Source organism: Chiloscyllium plagiosum, chromosome 36 (assembly GCF_004010195.1).
Source record: "Chiloscyllium plagiosum isolate BGI_BamShark_2017 chromosome 36, ASM401019v2, whole genome shotgun sequence".
Lineage (NCBI taxonomy): Eukaryota > Metazoa > Chordata > Chondrichthyes > Orectolobiformes > Hemiscylliidae > Chiloscyllium > Chiloscyllium plagiosum.
The window spans coordinates 34,496,235-34,521,873 of NC_057745.1; the positions used below are offsets into that span (position 1 = coordinate 34,496,235).

Below are 25,639 nucleotides of genomic sequence, written 5' to 3' on the forward strand. Positions count from 1 at the left end.
ACGCCCCTCCCCCAAGTCCCTCCTCCCTACCTTTTATCTGAGCCTGCTGGACAAACTTTCCTCATTCCTGAAAGGGCTTATGCCCGAAACGTCGATTCTCCTGTTCCCTGGATGCTGCCTGACCTGCTGCGCTTTTCCAGCAACACATTTTCAGCTCTGATCTCCAGCATCTGCAGTCCTCACTTTCTCCTCGAAACTAATGGGTATGATTATTGAAATACAGACCTTCTGAACATTTCTGAAGAAGGTATTTTTCCTTGTCCTTTGAGATAGAGGTGGTTGTGGGTTTGGAAGGGGCTGTCTAAGGAGTCTTGGTGAGCCTTTGAAGTGCATTTTGCAGATGTTAATATCTGCTGCTCCTGGATGGTGTCAAGTTCTTTGGGTGTTGTTCGAGGCAAGTAGGTAGTAGTCCATCACACTCCTAACGTGTGCCTTGTAGGTGCTGTACAAGCTTTGAGGAGTCAATAGGTGAATTACTTGCTGCAGGATTTCTACCTCTAACCTGCACTTGTAGTCACTATTTATTTCGCAAGTTCAGTTCAATTTCTGGTCAATGGTAACCCTGCAATGCTGATAATGAGGGATTCAGTGAAGGTAAGGTCACTAAAGGATGAGAAGCAACATTTAGTTTGTCTCTTATTGGCGACGGTCCTTGCCTGGCTTTTGTGTGGCATGAACATTACTTGTCACTTTTCGGTGGTTCCTTTTTTTCTAATGATCATCAATAGACTCTAAATTCCAGATTTTAATTGAATTCAGTTCCCAAGATCTGCCATGGCCGGATACAAACTCATATCCCTAGAACACTGATGCTGTCCAAGGATTAACAACATTAGGCCTCGAAACTGATGGGTATGATTATTGAAATACAGACCTTTTGAACATTTCTGAAGAAGGTATTTGCATTTCTGTATTAGTAGAAGGTTACCACTACAGGGATTGAAAGTTGCCAGAATTGGAGGCCACTGATAATCATGGAGTTTCAATGCCAAGATGAGCAACAGATAAAATAATTGAGAAACCTAATTAAGTTAATTCAGAGGTACAAAAATTGGAGTCTACCCAGGAAATCCAGGTAATATAAGGAAAAGAAGACTGCCAAGAGAAGATGAAAAGCAAGGTAAAGAAAATGAAATGAAAACTGAACAAATCTTTAACCTAATAATTCAGTTGTTTCCATAAAAGAAAGATCAGGAAAGTGCCTATGATAAACTAAGCATGGCCATCTCTCCTCTTGACTAGATAGTTAACACAACTCTGAACCTATCATGCAATGATCTGTACACAATACCTGGAAACCAACACCTCTTCCAGCAGGAAACCTTCAGGTACTCATCCTTCGGTTAATAGATCGGATTTGAATTCATTTGATTTGATTTATTATTGCCACATACAATGAAAAGTCTTGTTTCGTGTGCTATCCAGGCAAATCATAGCTTATTTAAATATGTCAGGGTAATAGAACAGAATGCAGTGTTAGAACTAGAGACGGTGCAGAGAAAGTTGAAATTTAATATATGACAGGTCTATTCAAAAGTCTGATAACTGCGGGGAAGAAGCTGTCTTGAATCGCTTGGTTCATGTTTTCAAGCTTTTGTACCATCTGCCAAATGGAAGACAGTGGAAGAGAAGAGAGTAGAACCAGGGTGGGAGGGGTCTTTGATAATGTTGGCTATTATCCCCAGACAGTGGGAAGTTTAGACAAAGTGAATGGATGGAGGGCTGGTTCTTTAGATTAGATTAGATTACTTACAGTGTGGAAACAGGCCCTTCGGCCCAACAAGTCCACACTGCCCCGCCGAAGCGCAACCCACCCATAACCCTACCTTTACCCCTTTACCTAACACTACGGGCAATTTAGCATGGCCAATTCACCTAACCTGCACATCTTTGGACTGTGGGAGGAAACCGGAGCACCCGGAGGAAACCCACGCAGACACGGGGAGAATGTGCAAACTCCACACAGTCAGTCGCCTGAGGCGGGAATTGAACCCGGGTCTCTGGCGCTGTGAGGCAGCAGTGCTAACCACTGTGCCACCGTGCCGTCCATCTGTGATGGACTAGGCTATGTTCACAACCTTCTGTAATTTCTCACAGCTTTGGGCAGAGCATTTGCCATATTGAGCTGTGATCCATCTGGATAGGATGCTTTCTATGGTGTATTTAATAATGTAGGACTCTATGACTCTATATCTGGTCAGCATAGATGAGTTGGACCGATATGTCTGTTAATGTGTTGTACATCTCTCTGACTCTATGTCCAACAATGACTCTTAAAACACAGAAAAGGGCTCTTTGGCCCAAACTGGTCCATGTCGACCAAAATGTCCATCCACTCTAACCCCATTTCCTTATACTTGGCTCATGTCCTTCTAAACCTTTCCTATCCATGTATTTGTCTAAATGCCTCTTAAATGTTCTTAATGTACCAACCTCCACCACTTCCGCTGGCAGCGCATTCCATATGCGTAGCACACTCTGTGTGAAAAGATTGCCCCTCAGGCTCACTTTTATTTCTTTCCCCTCTAACCTTAAACTGATGCCCTCTAGTCCTTGATTCCTCAACCCTGGGAAATAGACTGAGCGCATTCACCCTATCCATGCCTCTAATGATCTTATCCACCTCTATAAGGTGTTCCCCCTCAGTCTCCTATGCTCTAAAGAAAGAAGACCCAGCTTGTCCAATCTCTCCCTATAACTCAGACTCTTGAGTCCTGGCAACATCCTTGTAAATTTCCTCTTCCCTCTTTCCAGTTTAATGACATCCTTCCTTTAACAAGGTGACCAAAACTGAACGCAATACTCCAAGTGTGGCTTCACCAACATCCTGCACAACTGCAACATAACTTCCCAACTTCTATATTCAACGTCCTAACTAATGAAGGCCGGTGTGCCAAAAGCCTTCCTCACTGCCCTGTCTACCTGTGACTTCACTTTCAGAGAACTGTGAACCTGAACCCCAAGGTCCCTCTGTTCCACTACACTCCTTAAGGCCCTACCATTCACCATGAAACTCCTACCTTGATTTGACTTTTCAAAATACAACACCTCACACTTATCTTTTTTAAACTCCATTTACCATTTCTCGGCCTACTTCCCCAGCTGATCAAGGTCCTGCTGCAATTTCTGATAACCTTCCTCACTGTCCGTGATACCGCCTATTTTAGTGTCATGCCTTGTATATTCTCATCTAAATCATTGATCTCGATAACAAACAGCAATGGGCCCAGCACCAACCCCTGAGGCACTCCACTAGTCACAGGTCTCCAGTCTGACAAGCATCTTCCACTATTACCCTCTGCCTTCTATCATCAAGCCAACTGAGCATCCAATTTCCCTGTTTACCCTGGAATTCACGCAATCTAACCTTTCAGAGCAGCCTACCATGTGGAACCTTATCAAAGGCCTTACTGAAATCTGTATAGACTACCGCTCTGCCCTTGTCAATCTTCCTAATCACTTTACCAAAGAACTCTAACAAATTTGCGAGGTATGCTATCCCACTCACAAAGCCATGCTGACTACTCCTAATCAAACCCTGTCTTTCCAAATGCATGTATGTCTTATCCTTCAGAATCTTCTCAAGTAAGTTACTCATCACAGATGTTAAGTTTATTGATGTATAATAAACTATAGTTCCCAGGCTTTGTTTTGCAGCTCTTCTTGAATAATGGAAAAACATTCGCTACTCTATAATCTTGTGGGACCTCACCCATGGCTAACAATGATGCAAAAATATCACCCACACCTGTAACTTTTTCTCTAGCCTCTTGCAGTGTTCTTGAATATGTCTGGTCAGGACCAGGAGATTTATCCACTTCCATACATTCCAATACATCTAACACCTCTTCTCCTGTTCCCAAGAGATCACAATTAACTTCCCCAAATTCCCAAGTCTTCATGTCTTTCTCCATGGCAAACACAAAGGAGAAATATTAATTGAGAACCTCGCCCATCCCCTGCGGTTCTACACATACACATCCACTTTGGTTCTTGAGGGGCCCTATTCTCTCTCAAGTTATTCATTTTCCTTTAATATACTTAAAGTACCTCTTTGGATTCACCCTAATCTTCTCAGCCAAGGCTATCTCGTGCCTTCTTTTCACCCTCCTGATTTCCTTCTTCAGTAAACTCCTGTATTCCCTGTATACCTCCAGGGATTCCATTGATCCCATCGCGCTGTACCTGAGCCACACCTTTTTTCTGGTTAAAGCCTCAGCATTTCTTACCATTCAGGGTTCCCTATTCCTGCCAACCTTGCCCTCCACCCTCACAGGAACATATAGAGTTTGAACTCTAGCTATCTCATTTTTAAAGGCCTCCCACTTGCCAGAGGTCCCTTTGCTTGCAAACAAACAACTCCAATCAGCCCCTGCAAGTTCCTGTCTAATTCTATCAAAATTTGTCTTGTCCCAATTTAGAACTTGCATCTGTGGACCAGTTTCATAACTATTTTAAAATTATGGTCACTGGTCCCAAAATGCTCCCCCACTGTCACCTCCGTCACCTTTACCAAGAGTAGGTCATGTTTTTTTAGCCCCTTCCAGAGTACTGTTCCAGAATACTGCTTGACGAAACTTTCCTAAATGTACTTAACAAATTCCACCCCAACTAAGCCCTTAATGCTCTGGCAGTTCTAGTCTATGTTAGGAAAATTAAAATCCCCTACTATGACAACCCTATTGCTCCTGCAAGTCTCCCCAGTCTCCCTGCATATTTGCTCCTCTAATTCCCATTGACTATTTGAGAACCTTTGGTACATCCCCAATAACATCACCATCCCCTTATTATTTCTTAGCTGCATCCACAAAGCCTCACTGGGTGATCCATCAGTTATTTCATCTCTGATTTCTGCTGTGATACTCGCCTAATTTAAACTAGTCCCATTTGCCAGAATTTGACCCATATCCCTCTAAACCCTCCCTATTCATATATCCATCAGACGCCTTTTAAGTGTTGCAATTGTACCACCTTCCACCACTTCCTTTGGGAGCTCAGTCCATACATGCACCACCTTCTGTGTGAAAAAGTTGCCCCTTAGGTCTCTTTTAAATTTTTCCCCTCTCACCTTAAATCTATACACTCCAGTTTTGGACTCCTTCACGCCAGGGAAAAGACCTTGTCTACTTACCCTATCCATGCCCTTCATGATTTTATAAACTTCTGTAAGCTCACCCCTCAAGCCTTCAATGCTCCAGGGAAAACAGCCCCAGCCTTTTCAGCCTCCCCCTATAGCTCAAACCCTCCAATCTTGGCTAAAAATCACACAACACCAACTTATAGTCCAACAGGTTTATTTGGAAGCACTAGCTTTTGGAGCACTGCTCCTTCATCAGGTGGTTGTGGAGAATAAGATTGTAAGAAACAGAATTTATAGCAAAGGTTTACAGTGTGATGTAACTGAAATTATATATTGAAAAAGACCTGGATTGTTTGTTAAGTCTCTCATCTTTTAGAATGACCATGTTGGTTTCAGTTCTTTCATATGTAAATCGCAAAACCTTTTTTTAAGAGTTACATTCTCAAGTGAACTTTAACAATTGGTCTCATGTTGACCCTCTGATTATCTTGTATGTCTTAATTAAGTCACCTCTCAACCTTCTTCACTCTAACAAAAATAGCCTCATGTCCCACAGCCTTTCCTTGTAACACCTTCCCTCCATACTAAGCAACATCCGAGTAAATCTCGTCTGAACCCTTTCCAAAGCTTCCACATTCTTCCTATAATGTGGTGACCAGAATTGTACACAAATACTCCAAATGTGGCCACACCAGAGTTTTGTACAGCTACAGCATGAGCTCATAGAGTCAGAGAGATGTACAGCATGGAAACAGACCCTTCAGTCCAACCCATCCATGCTGACCAGATATCCCAACCCAATCTAGTCCCATCTGCCAGCACCAAGCCCATATCCCTCCAAACCCTTCCTATTCATATACTCATCCAAATGCCTCTTAAATGTTAGAACTGTACCAGCCTCCATCACTTCCTCTGGCAGCTCATTCCATACATGTACCACCCTGTGTGAGAAAAGGTTGCCCCTTAGGTCTCTTTTATATCTTTCCCCTTTCACCCTAAACCTATGCCCACTAGTTCTGGACTCCCCGACCCTAGGGAAAAGACTTTGTCTATTTACCCTATCCATGCCTCTCATGATTTCGTAAACCTCTATAAGATCACCCCTCAGCCTCTGACGCTCCAGGGCAAACAGCCCCAGCCTTTTCAGCCTCTCCCTATAGCTCAAACCCTCCAACCCTGGCAACATCCTTGTTCTGAACCCTTTCAAGTTTCACAACATAGGATTATTCCAACAGTGGCCTAACCAATGTCCTGTCATGAATCTGAGGATGATAGAGGAGGCAATTTCGAGAATTGCAGTCTTTATGGCATGGATGGCATTTGTTGTCAAGTGGGATGTTTGACTTTGTTTTATTAGTTCAGGTCATGGTTTGCTCTTTTTGTCACCCTTGTTCTTCTACTTCATTTTGTTATTGCTGGGTCTGAAAATGATGTGCTCCCTTCCCACAGACTCTGACTCAACCTGTTTGATCAAGAAAGATGGTCTCCCAGGAGATGATGCCGATGTTGCATTTCAGCATATCCTTGAAGCAATTTTCCTATTCTCTACTCCTCTAACAATACTACACTTACTTTTTAATGGAAACTGAAGCTTTTAAGAGCTGCTATAATACTACAGTTTACATTCATCAAAACACTCAGTATATTGCAAACTTGGAGCTTGTGAGGCAGTGCTAACCAGTGGGCCACCGTGTTGCTCATCCTCCACAGTTAAGCCCTGTCAACACTATTCAATTGCTGGCTAAGACTATAATGGTGATATTGCCGTCTGGGGCTGTCTTCAGCCATGACAATAAACAGACTCAATAATTAAAGGATCTTACAGATCTCTGACCTGTAAACGTGGAAGTGAATTGTGAAAAAAGGCACGTGGAGCTAATTCTTGCCCCATTTGCTGACTTTTGTTGTGAGGAATTAAGTGTTTCCTGTGACAAAAAGTGAGGATTGTTGGACTCAAAATTTTGCTCACTAATGCTAAATTGGAGTTCGTTGAGGCCCAATCAACACCTGACCTCATAACAGCCTCAGCTCAAATACAGATTGAAGAGCTAAATTCTGGAGGCAAAATGAGAGTAACTGCTCTTGGCATCTGAACAGATTTTCACAAAGTATGACATCAAGGTTCCCAAGCAAAACTAGAGTCAATAGTAATCAGCTCTCCACTGGTTGGAGTCATACCTGGTACAAAGGTATGTGGCTATGCTTGTTGGAGGTCAGTCATCTTAGTTCCAAGGCATCTCTGTAGGAGCTCCTCAGGTTGGTGTCCTAGGCCCAACCATCTTCAGTTGCGTCATGAATGATCTTTCCTCCATTATAAAGATCAGTTGTGGAAATGCTCATCCATGGTTGCACAATATCCCGCACCATTTGCGACTCCTCAGATACTGAAACAGACCATGACTAAATGCAGGAAAACCAAGGCAATATCCAGGCTTGGGCTGACAAATAGCAAGTAACATTTGTGCCATACAAATGCTAGGCAATACCAATTTCAACAAGAAAAGAAATCTAAAAACCAAATGAACTACGGATGCTGTGAACCAGAAACATAAACAGAAGTTGCTGGGAAACCTCAGCAAGTCTGACAACATCTGTGAAGAGGAATTTAAGAAAAAAATCTAACCTCTTGACATTCAATGGTATTACCATTTCTGAATTACCTATTGTCAACATCTTGGGGTTACCATAGCCCAGAACTGTACTCAGCCAGCTAGGTCAGAGGCATATCTCACTCCTGATTCCCCAGAGCCTTTCCATCATCCACAAAGCCACAAGTCGGGAGTAAAATGAAGTACTCCCACCTGCCTGGATGAGGTGCAGCTCCAATAACACTCAAGAAGCTTTATACAATCTAGGACAAAGCCTGCTTTACTGGCACCACATCCACACACACATTCAATTCCTCACCACCAACACACTCTAGGAGTAGTATCTACTGTCTACAGAATGCACTGCAGGAATTCACCAAAGCTCCTTAGACAGAACCTTCCAAATCCATGTCTACTCCTACTAGAAGGACAAGGGCTGCAGGTACAGGGGAACATCACCAACTGCACATTCCTCTTCAAGACACTCACCATCCTGACTTGTAAATATATTGACATTTCTTCAGTGTTGCTGGATCAAGATTCTAGTACTCCCTAATAGTATTGTGGGTGGGTCTATACCAAATGGAATGCAGCAATTCAAGGTGGCAGCTCACCACCACCTTCTCAAAAGCACTAGGGATGGGCAATAAATGCTGGCCCAGCCAGCGATTCTCACATCCTATAAATGAATAAAAATGATAGTGTTCAAGTGGAATACAAGTGGTTGAGTTGGCACAGCGCAGTCCACTAAGAGAGTTCAAGACTGTAGCATCCCTATGTACAAAGCAATATGACAAGACAAACCCAGAGATCTTTATTTAGTCCTTCTATATTATTCATAATGAAACAAGGTTCAATTAATTATTCCACTGTCACATTTATTCACAGCAAAATAAATCACTTAGAATGCTGGATCTAAGTAGTGTACAATTCATCTATTCTCCACATATAGCAAGATAGGACCAAATTTTGTGCTCTTCTGATAAATCAGGACAGTAAACAGCCTTTCACTTGTCAAATCTGAAACTGATCATATGGAGCAGAATGGTCTCGCTCTTTCCTTACCGCTCTGCATTCCTGCAGAGAAACGCACCGAGGAGTATAAATGGCATTGTAGTCTCTGGTTTGAACTTTGGGACTGACTGCCTGGTTTCACCACAATGACCTCTCATGCTTCCTTGCATTCCAATATAAATTGACTAGATGGGCAAAATGATCTTGAAATGAGTTATTATAAGGGTGGGGCTGGCTTGTGAAGGACTGAGCCTAATGCTTGTTGTGTGAAGGGAAGCCAATTTCAATAGCACTGTACTTTGAGAGGAAAGTCATACTCAAAAATGCTAGCATTCCTTATTTCTCTGGTCGAATTGAATGACTGCCAAGTTTAAATCTCTCTTATTTTGGCTCGACTCAGACTTTTTAAACATGTTATTATGCAGAGTCAAGGCTGGAAACTATACCTGCCAACTTTCCAGTTTTTATGAGCTCTAAAACAAAGCAACTGGCCAGTTTGCAACATACTCTAGTACTCATTTTCATTGCTAATCCTTCATAACATAGAGGCTGGGACAGAACAACGTCCAACTTCATTGGAATGTCCTCCTTTTTCACTGTAATCTTGCCTATTACAATCATGCCATTAGATCATATCTAACTCATACTTTTCTTTCTGACCTAAAAGTTAGTCCCCTGGTCCGAAGTTGTATTTTACATAGAATTTACAGCACAGGAACAGCTCCCTTTCCATCCAACTGGCCAATTATTTTGCTTCCCAATTCCACTTCCATCAATTAATGTTTTCAAGTGGCTAATTTTTAACCTCAGGTTCCAGGAACTGACTGATTTTTTTATTTCCATTGATTTTATTCAGTGGGGAAAGTGGAAATGATTTCCCCATACACCGGCAGCATCCCCAAACCCTGCCCCATCACATGTGAAATTTAAGTTATGCAAGTTTCTAGGAAAGAAGTATTTGGAAAATGGCCGATCACCTTGAAACCATTTAGCTGCCTTCTACATATTGCAAGGGTTCTGGCTCAATGCCCTGTGCTTCCACATTGGCAACTCTCTCACTCTTTTCCAACAGACTCACAGACTATTTCAACTCATGAAAATTTACAAGGAACAACATTTTCTTCTGGTGTATAACTTTTAGTTGAAAAGTAGTATCATATGAGAAAGAAATAAAGATGGAATTTTCATCACAATTTATGTAGCACCGATCCATCATGTTTGCACAGTTGTGCTTCAGGACTTGTAAAAAAGTTGAAGTGTTGAAAACAGTTAGCTTCAGTCAGTGTGAAACTTGGAAAGGAAATTAAACACACTGGACAAATCCTAGTGGGAAGCCTATTTCTTACGGTTTCCTCTTGCTCACTGCTGAGACAGTTTTAGCAACTATTTCTTTAGTGCTAGTAATATCAGCACAGCTTTATAACCCTGACCACACACAGTACATGCTTCATTCCTCAACCACACTGTTGCCATGTGACAGGAGAGCTGCTAGTGAACAGACTGACATCAGTTCCAGTACAGACAGGTTTGAGACCCAAAGGCAACTTTAACTCATGGTGGAAACATGTAACCCCTTTTTACAGACTTCAGCATGGGTATGGCAGATCTTAACTGCTGCATCTCTTTAGAGTTTCAGCAGAAAATAGCAGCTGCTGATTGATTTGGGTGAGCAGCAACTGGGCTGATTGCTGCCTGCTGGCAACAAAGTTATGTATGTGAGAGGTGAGGTACTGGCTAGGACTGCCATTTAAGGAGGGCATGAGTCCAGGCATCAAAGACGCATAATTTCCATATGCAGGGTGTGCAGCAGTTATTCCTTAAACAGCAGAACGCACTGGTAGGGGTCTCATCCACTACCTTAACCATATTGTTAAAATGGTGAATCAGAGAGAATGGAACTTAAATGAAGCCACTCCATTTTAATTGCTTCCCTAATCCATTCCCGCAGATTGGCCCTGTGACCAGGGGAGAAGGGAATGATTGACACTGGGAATGAGTAACTGAATGAGTGATTGTGAGGATGATTGAGGGAGAGACTGTGTGTCTGTGAGTGTAAAGGGGTAAATGAAAGGAAGAGTTTCACAGTGAGACTGCATGGTATGAAAGTGACTGCTTGATGAGAGAGTTAGCGAAGGAATATGTATCTGTGAGAATGTGTCTGGGAAAGTGTGAGTGACGTTGAGTTGTAATCCAGAGGACACAGAAGCCTCCACCAACCTCAGCACTTACTTCTCACCGACCACATGCAGCCTTCCATAATAATGGCTGAGGTGGGAGGGAAAAGTCTAAACACCACCTGGTTAGTTATTACATGAGCCCCTTGTGTATGAAGAACACCAAAAGTTGGTTTGAGTTGTCATATGACTCAGATATAAAATAACTTCAAGATCCTTCCAATTACTTGACACCATTTATGCTTATGTAATCATTTTGCCATCATTTCTAAAGTAACTATTGTAAACATATCTTCTCACAATTCCTGGTATGAACATTGACATCAGATTATCGGTCAGTATCATACTTTTGTAAAATGTAAGCATTCCAAATGAAACTTTGCACAGGGCTCCCTGATCTAAATATGACCAGAATGTTCCAATTCTGACTAATGTTAGCATTAAAAGATGAGGAGTTAGGTAGCAAGTCTAGTTTCTGTGAGATGTTCTGAGTTAAATAATGTAAAGCCATCTGATGATGTTGGTTCCAGTATTGGACTAGGGTGGACAAAGTCAAAGATCACAGGATACCAGATTATAGTCCAACAGGTTTACTTGAAGCTGCAAGTTTTCAGAGTCCCCACTCCTTCCTCAGGAAGCTAGTGAGACAGAATACATCAGACACAGAATTTCTAAGTAAGAGATCAAAGGGTCATACAATTTATGCAAATGTTTTGAATAAACCTAGATGGCTATTATGTCTTTTATCAGTTAGAATGGAGGTGCAGGTTTCGATTCATTTTTATGCAAATTCCAGAATTTCTTTCAAGTCACTGCCCCAAGATAACTTTAGGTTTTATCAGAATAAAGATGACACCTCTGGTCAGACAGTGCGTTTTAAGTGTGAGGCCATGTTTCAAGTTTGTTTGTATCTGGTTTTGCTTCCAAAGTTGGAACTTATGAACTGCCACATTGATTGATTGTCTACAGATCAGGTGCTTTTTTAACAAAATAGAATATATTTGCAAATACAAATCTGCAAATGCATATTCACCCTATAGATTTATACGTGTATGCATGTGTCTGTGGGTTGGAGAGATAGAGAGACAGTGCGAGTGTGAGGGAAAGGGGGAGAGTGTGGGTTTGTGGGTGTGTGTGTGTGCATGCTTGAGAGGGAGTGTGTGAGTGTGAGAGAGTATATCTATGTGAAAGCGCGTGTGAGTGTGTATGTGGTTGTGTGAGAGAGTGTGTGTGTGTGTATGTTTCCCTGTATAGGAGTGTGTGTATGAGAGTGTAGAATGTGGTGGGGTCACCTGTAGTGTGACATGAACCCCAGATCCCAGTTCAGGCCGTCCTCTTGGGTATTGAAATTGGCTATCAGCCTCTGCTCAGCCACTCTGCGTTGTTGCATGACCTTAAGACTGCCTAGGAGGACACTTACCTGAAGATCCAAGGCCAAATGTCCTTGACCGCTGAAGTATTCCCTCACTGGCAGGGAGCATCCCTGTCTGATTATCGTTCCATGGTGTTCATTCATCCAATGTTGCAGCATCTGTTTGGTCTTGCCAATATACCAATTCTCGTGGTATCCTTGCCTGCAGCATACAAGATAGACAACTTTGGCTGAGTCACATGATTACCTGCCATGCTTGTGGTGCGTGGTATCACCATGTGTAATGGTGGTATCCACGTCTATGCTTTGACATGCCTTGCAGTGGTTGCCATGACAAGGACATATGGTGCTGTAGTCGATGTTGTACTGAAGGCTGGGCAGTTTGCTGCTACAATGGTCTGTTTAAGATTTTGCAGTTGTTTAAAGGTGAGAAGTGGAGGAGTAGGGAAGATCTTGGAGACATGCTCATCGTCATCGATAGCGTGTTGCAGGCTGCAAAGAACATGGCGTAGTCTCCCTGCTCCCGAGAAGTACTGGACAATGAAGAGTATCCTATCAGTCATATCCCAAGTCTGTCTTCTGAGGAGGTCATTACGGTTTTCACTGTGGCACTTCGGAACTGGCGATGGGTTCAGCATCATATCCCTCAACACCTTCAGGTATTCATTGCATTTCTCCTCATTTGAGCAGATTTTATTTATGCATAGAACTTGTCTATAGGGAATGGCTATTTTAATATGTGTAGGATAGAAGCCCAAGAAGTGCAGCATTGAGGTTATCCGTCGAGTGAGACACTGAGGTGTCCGTCCCTGATGGAGATGCGTGTGTCCAAGAATGAGACAGATACTAAAGAGTAGTCGATGGTAAGTCTGTGGTGGGATGGAACTTGTTGATATCACTGTGATTGTTTCAGTGACTCCTCACCATGAATCCAAAGTAAGAAAATGTCCAGGTGTAAAGCGCTGGCTGTAGGTCTTGTGCAGCAAAAAGGTCTTCTGCGAACTTGTGCATGAAAATGTTGGCATATTGGGGTGCAAACTTGGTCTCCATGGCTGTTCCATGTGTCTGGATAAAGAACTGGTTTTCTGAGGTGAAGACATTGTGGTTGAGGAAGAAGTGGATAAGTTTGGATGGTGCCTGGAGATTGGCCGTTATTGGTATTGAGTACTGAGGCTGTTGCAGCGGTGCCATCGCTTGGAAGATACTGGTGTAGACTGCTGAAACGTCCAGACTGATGAGAAACGTTCGTGGTTTGACTGGTCCATGGGAGCTGAATTACTTCAGGACATCTGTAGTGTCACGACAGAAGTTGGAGGTTCCCTGGATGTTTCAAGATGCCCTTGTCATAGCCAGAGGTTCTCACACAGGTTGGACATGTACGCGCTAACCGTCAGGAAGTGTTGGAACACCAGATTCATCAGATGCACCCACAAGATAGCAGAAAACGTCACCTGAGCACAACGCAATGCCATCCATTTTCTCCAGAATAATTACAACATTGTCATCAAACCAGTAGACAAAGGAGGAGCCATCGTCATACAAAATAGAACAGACAACTGCAAAGAAGAATTCCAACAACTGATCAATCTGGAACACTACAGGCAACCACCTGCTGATCTGACCAAAAAACATACTCATGAACTCAACAGTTGATCAAGACTTTCGATCCAGTCCTTCAGAGTACCCCTATGCACTCTCATCCCGTGTACTTCTCATGTAGGGGACTTGACTGCCTTCTGAAGATACACAAAGCCAACACGCCAGGACATTCCATCATATCAGGCAATGGGACCCTGTGTGAGAACCTCTCTAGGTGTGTTGAGGGTATCTTGAAACCCATTGTACAGGGGACCCCCAGCTTCTGTCGTGAAACTACAGATTTCTTACAGAAACTCAGCACCCATGGACCAGTGGAACCAGGTACATTCCTCATCACAATGGACATTTCTGCCCTCTACACCAGCATCCACCATGATGATGGCATCACTGCAACAGCTTCAATACTCAGCACCAACATCTCAATCACTGGGCACCATCCTACAACTCACCAGCTTCATCCTCAACCATAACGTCTTCACCTTCGACAACCAGTTCTTTATCCAGACACACTGAACAGCGATGGGGATGAAGTTTGCACCCCAATATGCCAACACAAATTGAAATAAGACTTCTTTGCTGCACAGGACTTCTGACTAACGCTTTACACCAGATACATTGACAACATTTTTTTCCTTTGGATTCATGGCGAGGAATCACAGAAATAAGTTTCATCCCACCATCCGACTTATCATGGACTACTCTTTATAATCTCATGCTTGAGCACATGCATCTCCATCAAGGGTGGACACCTCAGTACCTCACTCCATTGCAACACCATGGATAACCTCATGATGCTGCACTTTGAGCTTCCACCCTAAACATATTCAAACAGCTATCCGCTAAGGATAAGCCCTACATATACACAGGATCTGCTCAAATGAGGAGGAACATGACAGACACCTGAAGGCGTTGGTGGAAGCCCTCGTAAAGATGGGATACGACGTTCAACTCATCGATCGTCAGTTCCAATGTGCCACAGCGAAAAACGGTAATGACCTCCTTAGAAGACGGACACAGACATGGGATATGACCGACAGGATACCCTTCACTGTCCAGTACTTCCCAAGAGCAGAGGGACAACACCAAGTTATTCACAGCCTGCAACACATTATCGATGATGATGAGCACCTCGCCAAGACCTTCCCTATTCCTCCATTTCTCATCTTTAAATAACCGCCAAACCTTAAGCAGACCATTGTTCACAGCAAACTGCCCAGCCTTCAGGGCAACATCAACCACAACACCGTACAACCCTGTCATGGCAACCACTGCTAGATGTGTCATAGTGTCGACACGGATACCACCATTACACATGGGGACACCTCCCATCACGTACACGGCAGGTATTCATGTGACTCGGCCAACGTTACCTATCTCAAACGCTGCAGGCAAGGATGTCCCGAGACATGGTACATTGGCGAGACCAAGCAGATGCTACAGCAACAAATGCATGGACATGGCGCAATATTCGCCAGACAGGGATGTTCCCTCCCAGTCAAGAACACTTCAGCGGTCAGGGACATTCAACCTCGGACCTTCAGGTGACCATCCTTCAAGGTAGACTTCAGGCCACGCAACAACGCAGAGTGCCCGAGCAGAGGCTGGTTGCCAGATTCGGTACCCATGGGGGTGGCATCAACTGGGATCTTGGGTTCATGTCGCACTACAGGTGACCCCACCACACTTTACACACACACACACACACACACACTCTCTCTCTCACACAAGTCACTCACACGGACCCTCTCTCATATACACACACTTTCACAGTTATGTACTCCTTCGCACTCACGCATGCACACTCTCACATACATATAACCCTTCACACTCACATACATGCATATCTACACACACTCTCTCTCTCTCTCAAGAGCATGCACGCACATACACTTTCTCCCTCACACACTCGCATACACACACCCTCTCACACTCTCTCTCTCCCCCATACAGACACACATATAAATCTATGGGGTGAATTTGTATTTGCAGATACATTCTATTTTGTTCAAAGAGTGCACGATCTGTAGACAATGTGGCATTTTATAAATTCCTACTTTGGAAATAAAACCAGTGGGTCAGATACAAACAGACTTGAAACATGACCTCACATCTAAAATACATTGTCTGACCAGGGGTGTCACCTTCATTCTGATAAAACCTGAAGTTATCTTGGGGCAGTGACTTGAAAGAAATTCTGGGGTTTACATATTAATCAATCAAAACCTGTACCCCTCCAATCTAACGGATTAAAGACTTAATAGCCAACTAGATTTGTTTAATACAATCGCATAAGTTGTATGACCCTTTGATCTTTTACTTACAAATTCTGTGTCTGATGTATTCGCTGTCACTAGCTGCCTGAGGAAAGAGTGGGGGCTCTGAAAGCTGGCGGTTTCAAATAAACCTGTTGGACTATAACCCAGTGTCATGTGACTTTTGACTTTATGCCATGTGATGTTATGTTCACAGCTTCATCTAGCAGTGCAATATTATTGACATGTTGCTCAAGCATGTATAAGCAATCTGATTATACTGTCCAAGATGGCAGCGAAGGAGGACTCCTGAGCCAAACTGCATCTGCTCATCTTTCTCCTTTTCTCATTATTTCTCTTGCAATTTTTCAGATTTTCTTTTCTCTACTTACCTTCTCGAAGGAGAAAGTGAGGACTGCAGATGCTGGAGATCAGAGCTGAAAATGTGTTGCTGGAAAAGCGCAGCAGGTCAGGCAGCATCCAAGGAGCAGGAGAAGGGCTCATGCCCGAAACGTCGATTCTCCTGCTCCTTGGATGCTGCCTGACCTGCTGTGCTTTTCCAGCAACACATTTTCAGCTCTTACCTTCTCAAAACTGGCCATTGAGGCAGTGGCAGCAATGGCAGACTCTGGGGATTTTAAAAGTTGGCCATACAAGGCGGCTGGTGTCCCCAGGCAGTGGCATCATGGCTTCTTCAAGATCCGGAGTGCGGAAGCGACTCAGGGCCTGGAGCAGTACCAGAGCGGGACTCCAGCGAAAGTGTACAAGCAGGTAGCCCAGGGCAGTGAGCCTTTGTGAGGAGTGTGAGCCCAGTATGGCCAGCTTATGCACTGTGGTGTTAAATGGTGAACAGTCTTGCCTTGTTTTTCCACTTTTTAATAAGAATGACTGTAATGTATAAGTTTTTAAACTTTGTTTTTCTTATTTTTCTGCTTTGTACCTAAGATGGTGCCATAAGCAGCGATTTATAAGCTTTTCATTGTACTCACATGAGTTCATGTGATAATAAACCTAATTCAATGATTCACAAAAGGGTAGGGGGCTTTTCCTAGCATTCTGATCAACATTCACCCCTCAAAACACTACAACCAAAATGAAGTGTGGGGTAATTCTTCTCATTACTATTTGTAAGACTTTGTTGTGTAGGCATTAACCACTGTGTTAGCCCATAAATTAATGTTACTGTAACCTAACAACACTTCATTTTTTATGAAGTGCATTGGTACATAGCATGAAGGAGAGGAAGGTAAAACTTAACGCAAATTTATATTTTAGCAGTTTACGCGGAGAAGTAACTTTTAGTCTGCACTTGGTTATTAATCCTTCAGCCTTGAAATGGTCTTCACTCAAGAAGCATTTTTAACATATGCTCACCATCGTTGAGGACTGCAGTCCAGTGTTTTTTCTTCATATGACCTTGCTTGTCTTGAGACTGGCATTGTTGATCCCTGAAACTGGGCAATCCCTTGGTACAAGGTAAGTTCTCACACACTTTGTGCTCCACACTGGCTCCTTGGCAGTTTGTCCCTCCTGGCCCTGGACTGGTAAGCACAAGATACAGAGTATCACCAAACTGATGATTAGCGGGACAAGATCAATTACCCTGCATCATTCTGGCACTTCTCCTAGGCTATCAAATTCCTGGTCCCTTGATGTTAATAGCAGCTATTATTCATAGAACATAGAACAGTACAGCACAGAACAGGACCTTCAGCCCACGATGTTGTGCCAACCACTGATCCTCATGTATGCACCCTCAAATTTCTGTGACCATATGGATGTCCAGTAGTCTCTTAAATGTCCCCAATGAGCCTGCCTCCACAACTGCTGCTGGCAATGCATTCCACGCTCTCACAACTCTCTGTGTAAAGAACACGCCTCTGACATCCCCTCTATACTTTCCTCCAACCAGCTTAAAACTATGACCCCTCATGTTAGTCATTTCTTCCCTGGGAAATAGTCTCTGGCTATCGACTCTATCTATGCCTCTCATTATCTTGTATACCTCAATTAGGTCCCCCTAATTCGTGTGCGAGTAGAAGAAACTTGTTTAAAAATCTTCTCAGGTACTTGCTAACACCTACTAAATAATATTTCTGTTAAATTCTTAGCAAGTTTATCTATAGTATTCTAAGTGATTTAAGAAACTAAATCTTACAGTGGGTGACAAGCCCTGATCCCATGGATTGATCTCCTCTGATAGTCACTGACCTGAGATTTTATATTAATTGAAACAAGACATACATTGCACAGGAGAAAGTAAGGTCTGCAGATGCTGGAGATCAAAGTTGAAACTTTATTGCTGGAACAGCACAGCAGGTCAGATGCTGCCTGACCTGCTGTGCTGTTCCAGCAATAAAGTTTCAACTCATACATTGCACAGACCAATAGACAGCAGGCAGAATTTCTATTAAAAAATTAACATGAATATATGAAAACAACCAAACAATTAACAGTTGGTGAAAACCACTAGTAAAAAAGGTTGGACCAAAGGGTTTGTTTCCGTGCTGTACATCTCTATGACGATGACTCTATGATAGTAAACATCCTTCGGAAACAGATAAGAAACATGTCAATGGGAGTAAGAAACAAAAAGAAATCAAGACACACTTACAAGAAAATATATTCATCCTACCTGTAAGACAAAAGCCTGCAACTTGAGAATCTATTGGAAATGTTTGCAACATATGTACAAGAAACAAGGGTCAAAAGATAAAAGCAAATTACTGCGGATGCTGGAAACTGAAACCAAAAGAGAAAATGCTGGAAAATCTCAGCAGGTCTGGCAGCATCTGTAAGGAGAGAAAAGAGCTGACGTTTTGAGTCTAACTGACCCTTTGTCAAAGCTGAACAAGGAACAAGCGTTGGTCCTCTCAGCCTCCTGTGCCATTCCGTAAGGTCACGACTGATTTTAACCACAACTCTACATTCCTGCACATCCCCTTAGGAATCAAGAATTGATCTATCTCTACTTGAAAGATTCTACACCCATTGCATTTGAAGAAAGGAAGTTCAGGTAGATAAGGTCCCCACGTCCTGATGGAATCAATCCCAGAATATTGAGAGAGGCAAGAGAACAGATTGCTGGAGCATTGACAGATCTTTGGCCACAGGTAAGGTCCCAGACGACTGGAGAATTGCCAATATTGTTCCATTGTTTAAGAAGGGTAGCAGGGATAATCCAGGAAATTACAAGCCTGTGAGCCTCATGCTGGTCGTAGGGAAATTATTGGAGAAGATTCTCGGGGACAAGACATATAAGAAAATGCACTTATTAGCGATAGACAGCATGGGTTTGTCCGGGAGAGGTCATGCCTCACTACCTTGATCGAGATTTTTGAAGAGGTGACAAAAATGATTGATGAGAGAAAAGTGGTTGTTGTTGTCTACATGGACTTCGGTAAACTCTTTTCCAAGGTCCCTCGTGGCAGACTGGTACAAAAGGTGATGTCAGATATTATCAGGGTGAACTGGCTAGATGGATTCAGAACTTACGTAGTCATAGGAGACAGAAGGTGTAGTGGAAGGATGCTTTTCGGAATGGAGGGCTGTGACTGGTAGTGTTCCACAGGGATCAGCGCTGGGACCTCAGCTGTTCAGTCTACATAAATGATTTGGAGGAAAGCGTGGCTGGTCTAATTAGTAAGTTTGCAGATGATATAAAGATTGGCAGAGTTGATGATAGTGAGGAGGATTGTCAGAGGATACAGCAGGAGTCATGGGCAGGAAAATGGCAGATGGAATTTAATCTGGACAAATGTGAGGTGATGCGTTTTGGAGAGTCGAGTACATGTGGAAATTATACAGTGAATGATTTAACCCTGAGGAGTATTGATAAGCAAAGGGGTCTGGGTATGCAGGTACACAATAAAAGGTGGCAACACAGGTAGATAAGGTCGTAAAAAAGACCTATAGCATGCTTGTTTTTACTGGAAGGGGCAGTGAGTAATGATCTTCCCTCCATCATAAGGTCAGAAGTGGGCATGTTCGCCGATGATTGCACAGCGACTCGACAGACACTGAAGCAGTCATGTCCAAATGCTACAAAAAAGTGGATGATATCTATGCCATTCACAATCTTATAAATTTCTATCAGATCGCCCCTCAACCTCCTGCATTCTAGTGAAAATGAATTGACAAGTGGCAAGTAACATTTGATCCACATAAATGCTGTCACCAACAAGAAACAATCTAGCCACCACCCCTTGACATTCAAAGGTGTTATCATCACTGAATCCCTGTCTACCAACATCCTGGGAATTATCATTGATCAGAAACTCAACTGGACTCACCACATAAACGCAGTGAACAGGTCAGAGGCTAGGAATACTGTGGCGAGTAACTCACCTCCTAACACCCCAAGGCCTGTCTGCACGGCAAAAGTCAGGGGTGTGAAGGGATATTCCCCACCTGCCTGAATGAGTGCAGCCCCAACAACACTCAAAGCAGCCCATTTGATTGACACTGTATCCACAAGCATCCACTCCCTCCACCACTGGCACTCAATAGCAGCAGTGTGTACTATCTACAAGATGCACTGCAGAAATTCACCAAAGATCCTTAGACAGCACCTTCTAAACCCATGACCACTTCCATCCAGAAGGACAAGGGCAGCAGTTATTTGGGAACCCCGTCATCTTCAAGTTCTCCTCTAAGCCACTCACCATCCTAACTTGGAAATATACCATTATTTCTTCATTGTCGCTGGGTCAAAATCCTGGAATTCCCTCCCTAATGGCATTGTTGGTCAAAACACAGCAGGTGGACTGCAGGAGTTCAAGAAAACAGTTCATCATTACCTTCTCAAGAGCAGCGAGGGATGGGATATAAATGCTGGCTAGGCAGTGATACCCACTTCCTACTAACTAAATAAATAAATAACTTTTGTTAAGCCACACTTGCAGCATTGTATGCAGTTCTGGTCACTATACTACCAGAAAGATATGGATGCACTGGAGAGGGTAAAGTAAAGGTTTGCCAGGATATTGCCTGGTATGGGGGATTTTAGCTATGAAGAAAGGTTGAATAGACTGGGTTTGTTTTCACTAGAATGCAGGAGGTTGAAGGGCGACCCGATAGAAGTTTATAAGATTGTGAATGGCATAGATAGAGTAGAAAGTATGAAACTTTTTCTCAGGGTGGAGGGGTCAATTACTAGGGGTCAGAGGTTCAAGGTGTGGGGAGGTGAGGTGAGGGTGCAAATCTTAAAAGAGATGTGCGAGGTGAGTTTGTCACAGAAATGCTGATGAGTGCCTGGAAAATGCTGCCATAGGAGGTGGGGGTAGTAGACCCAATAGCAGCATTCAAGAAGCACCGAAAAAAATACATGAATAGAGGGAAAGGAATAGAGGGATATGGATCCTATAAGAGAAAACAATTTTAGTATAGAAGGGCAAAATGTTTTGGTGCAAGCTTGGAGGGCCGAAGGGTCTATTTTTGTGCCGTGTTGTTCTTTTTTTATTTGACTTTCAACCCTTAGATAAAAAACAGTTGCCTCATTGGCACCATGTCATTTCTAAACTATGACCCCTCATTCTAGATTCTCCTACAAGAGAAAACAATGCTTCAATATCGCCATGGTTAAGTCCTCTCAAAATCTTTTGTTTCAATTACATCACCCCTGACTGTTCTGAACTGCAGAGGATACTGGCCTAGTCTGTCCAGTCTTTCCGTACAAAACAATCTGACCATTCCAGCATTAGTCTAATACATCTTCTGTTAATTGCTTGCCTCTGTGTGAGGCCCAGGGTTCAGATACCACCACAACCAGTATCATCAGCTGCCTAGACTCAGCTAAGAAACTGGCCTCATTTTCAGCAGGAATTGCAAGTTTTAGAATATGTTCATTAATTAACAGAAACACTGTGTGCCATGCTGCTTCAAGTTGTGGTTCACTTTTACATTATGAGGTAACAATGGAAAATTATTACGGGAGAAATCTTGAAGGAAACCAATTTTTGAAAGCAACAAGAGTGCCAAAATTAGTTTTTTTTAATGAAACATCAACAAAAGCAAAATGTGAACTCTTCAACTTTTTCTGAAATAACGTGGAAAGCAAAAATTGCTGGTTGAATATACACAGACTGAATTTCAACTATCAGTAAGCACAGAAAGAGAGCTGAAAAGATCAACTTGGAAAACTAGAAATTGGAGAAGTAATAATTGATCAGTAAATGTTTGTACAATTGAAAGCATTTCTTTCCCTGATACATACCTTGAAGCTTCAACAATAACAAAATGATTCATATAAACAGTAACACATTTGGAAAAGCTGTCACTTAATTTAAGTTTAGAGAAAGAGTTGGGATAAAAGTCCCAAGGCATATCACAACCAGCTAATTCCTATTAAAGTACAGTTACTACGGTTATCCAGGAAAATACAGTAGTCAATTTGTGCACAGTCAACTCACACAAGGTACAGATTAAACCATATCAACTGATGTTTTTGGTGGCATTGGCCAGGGTTTGAATGGTAACCAGAGGACTCCTAATTGTCAAAACATGCAATAAGAACCTTTAGCCCATCTTGAGAAAGTAAACAGAACTGAGGGTTAACATCTTATCTGAAATGCACACTTCTAGCCATGCTAGAAGTGCACTAAAAGCCTGGCCCACAGAGAGATCATGCCCATACCTTATGATTCTAGACACAACTGTCATCACTGAAATGACCTGATGCAAAACATATGGAGAATGGATTTCCTCCCTGGTTATAACTCTTTTTTTTACTCTACTTTTCTCAAAACATGCTTTGACAGATCTACAACTCAACGTTATGCATGTTCTTCAAGGCAGCCTGCTTGACAACTAATACGTAACTGAGAAGTCAATCAGAACATACTGTTAACGTCTTCAAGCACTTTCCTTAATCTGATTGATTAAGCAAGTGAGCAATATGCCTAACTTATAAAACTGGATTTTCTTATCCATGGATTTATTGCTGACATCTTTGTGCATTAAACTGTTCGCAATTCTCTTTTTATTATCCATGAAAAGCTTTCCAATTCTCCTCAGTGAATCTTCATTACAGATTCAGATAGACTTTGAATACTTTCAATATGATATACCTTAACAGGCTGTGAAGAGCTTTGTAATACAAGCACTCGACACTTATATGAGTGCTCTGGAAACTTGCACAACTCAGCTATTGCTTTCTAAGGGGACTTGACAAGGTCAGGGTGAAGTAGCCCACTTGGATCTTCAGAGAAGGAGGTGTGACTGTCAGTGTAAGGACCTGATTGGGATTGCATCTCAGTGAAAGGTCTCCTGATTCTCCTCCTCTCCAAAATACAGGTGGAGACTACAGAGAGACTCCATTGGCTTCTGAGGTCCATTGACTAACTGAAGAAGAAAACTTCTAAAGATACTGAGAAAAAGGATTCATAAAATATATTTTAAACAGGCTTTGAAAAAGAAATTTCATAAAAAGAAACTATTAATTCGGACATCGTTATAAATTCAATGATGTAAGGTTTTAAAATATTTTTTCTGGCCTTCAGTTATAGCCGACAGCAATAATACTTCTTTCTCTAAGCCATCCTTTCCAAAGATGGTTCCTGAAAGGGGAAATAGCACCCTGACACCTGTAGTGACTGAGGAAGATTACCCCTACACAAGGCATGAATTGTGTCTGGTTGATACGAGACATAAGTTTTCCTCCTGTAATATATGTAATTATTTTGAAGCATTGCCAAGTGTTTGTAGAATTAGCATATGATCTGGTAAAAGGTGGCACTTCCTGGTAAAGCAGTACAGTAATAAGTTACAGCATATTGTGCAGTAGAACGTGTCAAAATTACTTACGGGGGATTGTCACATTTTCTTTGTCTAAACCTGGCTCCTGTTCCACATGTCCGGCTGCACATACTCCACTGGCTCCAAGTACTCCAGTCTCCATCCACATGTTCTGGAATTGGTGTTTTACTGACACATTCCCCAGCTCTGCACCACTTAAATCACAGCAGAAAGTATATGTTAAAAACTGCACCTCCTCACCAGCTGTTTACCAATCACATTCTCAGTGATTAACACAGAAACAGGAAGCTATCAAGGCCTCCAACCCCGTTCCACCATTCAATCAGATCATGGCCAATCTGTATTTCAATTTCATTTAACATCCTTTACTTCATAAATATCCTTGATATACTTAACTGATAAAAAAGCCATTTCAGTCTCAGAAGCTCCACTGAGCCCCTTGTTTCCACAGCAATTTGGGGGAACAAGTAAGATCAAATGGTACATAGGTGTTCTCACCAAACAATTGTAGAAGAATTTCCTTAGTATTCTACTTCGGCCCCTTCCAGCAATAGCCAACAGCCTTTCTAATTGATTACTGTATCTGCAAGTTAACTTCTATGTTCTCTGTACAAGTACACTCCAGTCACTGAACACCATCAGTAAGGTGTTTTATGCCTTTTAGAAATATTCTTTTCTCTTCTCATTACCAAAGCATATGAGATTACACTTCTGCACATTATACTCAATCTGTAATCTTTGGCCCATTCAGTCAGCCTATCTGTAACTCTTCCCAAATTCCCACTATGCTTTGCATCATTATTAACATGAATTGTCACTGATTGATCCTCAATTCAAGGAAGACATCTACCCAGGTCACAAGCTTTTCCCAATGTGTCTTCAGATGGCTGAACAGGTCAATTTTCAATGCACTGATCTTTGGGTACATGGGGCAAGATGTCCCATGATGTCGTGAGATGGGAGTGCAAGATTCTCTTCTATTCCTTTCCTTCTCTACTACTCCTCAGCCTCATCATTAAGATATCATCACTCAGAGCATGATTTAGCTCAATGGATCAGCTGTCACTATTTTGAAGCATTGCAATGAGCAAACATGGTAATAACATCACAGCTCCTTTGTCTAAGTTATTAATACAGAATATAAATGGATGAAATGCAATCAGTGATCACTAGGTTCAGTCTGCCAACTTGATAATACTCAATTTATTCTTGTAATCTGCTTCTTCTCCATTAACTAATCCTCCAACCATGCAAATATATTACACCCAAGAACTTTACCTTATGTAGTAACCTTTGGCCTGACACCTTGTCAATACTTAATGGAAATGCTGGTATTCAGCTGGTTCCTCTTTACCTACCTTAGTTATATCCTCAAAAAACTCAATTTGTCAGATATGATTTCCATTTTTGTACATTCATGTTGACTCTGTCTGATCGGTGACATCCCGAATGCATTGTGAACATTATCTTACCAATAAATTCTAATGCTTTCCAGCCTGTAGTTTACAACTTTCTCTCTCCCTTCTTGGTTCTACAATCTAGGAAATTTTGGAACCTTGCAACTAATATACCCACTAAAGCTGGAGTTAATAATTTTAGAACCTTAGGATGGAAGCCATCGGGTCCTGGGCATTTGCTGGATCTTAGCTCCTCAGGTTGCTCCAATGTTTGTTTTACTTGATAATAACTGCTGCAAGTTCCTCAATCTTACAACTCTTGGTTAATATTTATTTCAGATATGATAACTGTGTCTTTTACTGTTAAGAAACACTTGGATAAAGTCTCACGGCAATGTTCTCATTCCC

The 25,639-nt window shown here is 42.3% G+C and overlaps 1 protein-coding gene across 1 annotated transcript in view; it reads right to left on the reverse strand.

Annotated features, from left to right (window-relative positions):
• Positions 1-25,639, reverse strand: part of adamts17 (ADAM metallopeptidase with thrombospondin type 1 motif, 17) — a 655,987-nt gene that overhangs the window by 245,665 nt on the left and 384,683 nt on the right. Inside the window, exons 12-13 of the mRNA XM_043677648.1 lie at positions 23,883-24,028; positions 17,454-17,620 (exon numbers count right to left, since the gene is read on the reverse strand). Coding sequence (XP_043533583.1) covers positions 17,454-17,620; positions 23,883-24,028 — 313 coding nt within the window. The remainder of the gene's footprint in view (positions 1-17,453; positions 17,621-23,882; positions 24,029-25,639) is intronic.